We start from the raw sequence: 1,046 nt of genomic DNA, 5'->3' as shown, positions 1-1,046 counted from the left end.
AGATTGTTTCCTCGTGTTTTAAGTTTATTTCCTGATTCTTTACCTCTGAGTTTGTTTTTGTGCTCATCTGTGTTTTCACCTCTCGTCCTTTGTTTTTGATTTCTCTATAGTGCATCATTTGCTAAATGACAAACCTTATTTGTTACATTATTTTGGATAGAAAAACAGTCAAAGTCATATATTCTTTGGTCTAAATACAATATTAATGTGTTCCAGCAGATTGTGGCCTTGCTGCACTCAACACCAAGGAGCAAACCAGGATTGTTGGAGGTCAGACAGGGGCTCCGGGGGCCTGGCCCTGGCATGCCTACCTGTTGATCCCAATCAACAGTACCAGCTCTACTCTCTGTGGGGGGTCTCTGATCAGCAACCAGTGGGTCCTGACCGCCGCTCACTGCTTTAAAACGTGAGTTCTGAACTGGAGTCATGTTCTCTCTGCAGAGAATGAAAACATTAATAAGATGATCTGAACTCTATSAAACGATGCAGTTGGAAAGATACTCCAGACGTTTTACAGACATCTYACATGGGTGTGCACTCAGCTGAATCTGAGGGAAAACCATGTGGAAGCAGGAGTTTATGTGACCTACAGGCTTGACTGCAGTCAGTGTTTGAACTGTCTGTGTTATWGCACTGTTCTCACTTTTAATATTGATGTTTGATTTTCTCAGCTCCGCCTCYAAAGGAGTGACAATTTACCTCGGGCGGCAAAACGTAAATGGCTTCAATCCCAACGAGCAGCAGTTCACAGCATCACAGGTCATCGTTCATCCGAACTACAACAGCAATTCGAATGACAACGACGTGACCCTGCTGCAGCTGTCCTCCACCGTGACCTTCAACAAATACATCAGTCCTGTTTGTCTGGCTACAGCGGACAGCGTCTTCCCAGCAGGCCTGAACAGCTGGGTCACCGGTTTTGGAACCACCAGTAGCGGCGGTACGAGCTGCACTGGAGTCAAAAATGACTCAAAAAATAATTAGTTTTGACTTTTTTTTTTCAAAACTGCATCCAAATAACCTGTTTGTTCTCCTGTTTAGGTTCT

General features: G+C 44.2%; 1 protein-coding gene across 1 annotated transcript in view; it reads left to right on the top strand.

The window, feature by feature from the left end:
• Positions 1 to 216: 216 nt before the first annotated feature.
• Positions 217 to 1,046, top strand: part of LOC106528114 (trypsin) — a gene marked incomplete at its 5' end in the record, with an annotated part of 4,976 nt that continues 4,146 nt past the window's right edge. The window contains 2 exon segments of the mRNA XM_014023195.1: positions 217 to 406; positions 672 to 940. Of these exon segments, the coding sequence (XP_013878649.1) occupies positions 217 to 406; positions 672 to 940 (459 nt within the window).

The sequence above is a fragment of the Austrofundulus limnaeus genome, unplaced genomic scaffold (genome assembly GCF_001266775.1).
Source record: "Austrofundulus limnaeus strain Quisiro unplaced genomic scaffold, Austrofundulus_limnaeus-1.0 Scaffold358, whole genome shotgun sequence".
NCBI classification, from domain to species: domain Eukaryota; kingdom Metazoa; phylum Chordata; class Actinopteri; order Cyprinodontiformes; family Rivulidae; genus Austrofundulus; species Austrofundulus limnaeus.
The sequence above is the reverse complement of the archived record's forward strand: the minus strand, read 5'-3'. Positions and strand labels throughout refer to the sequence as shown.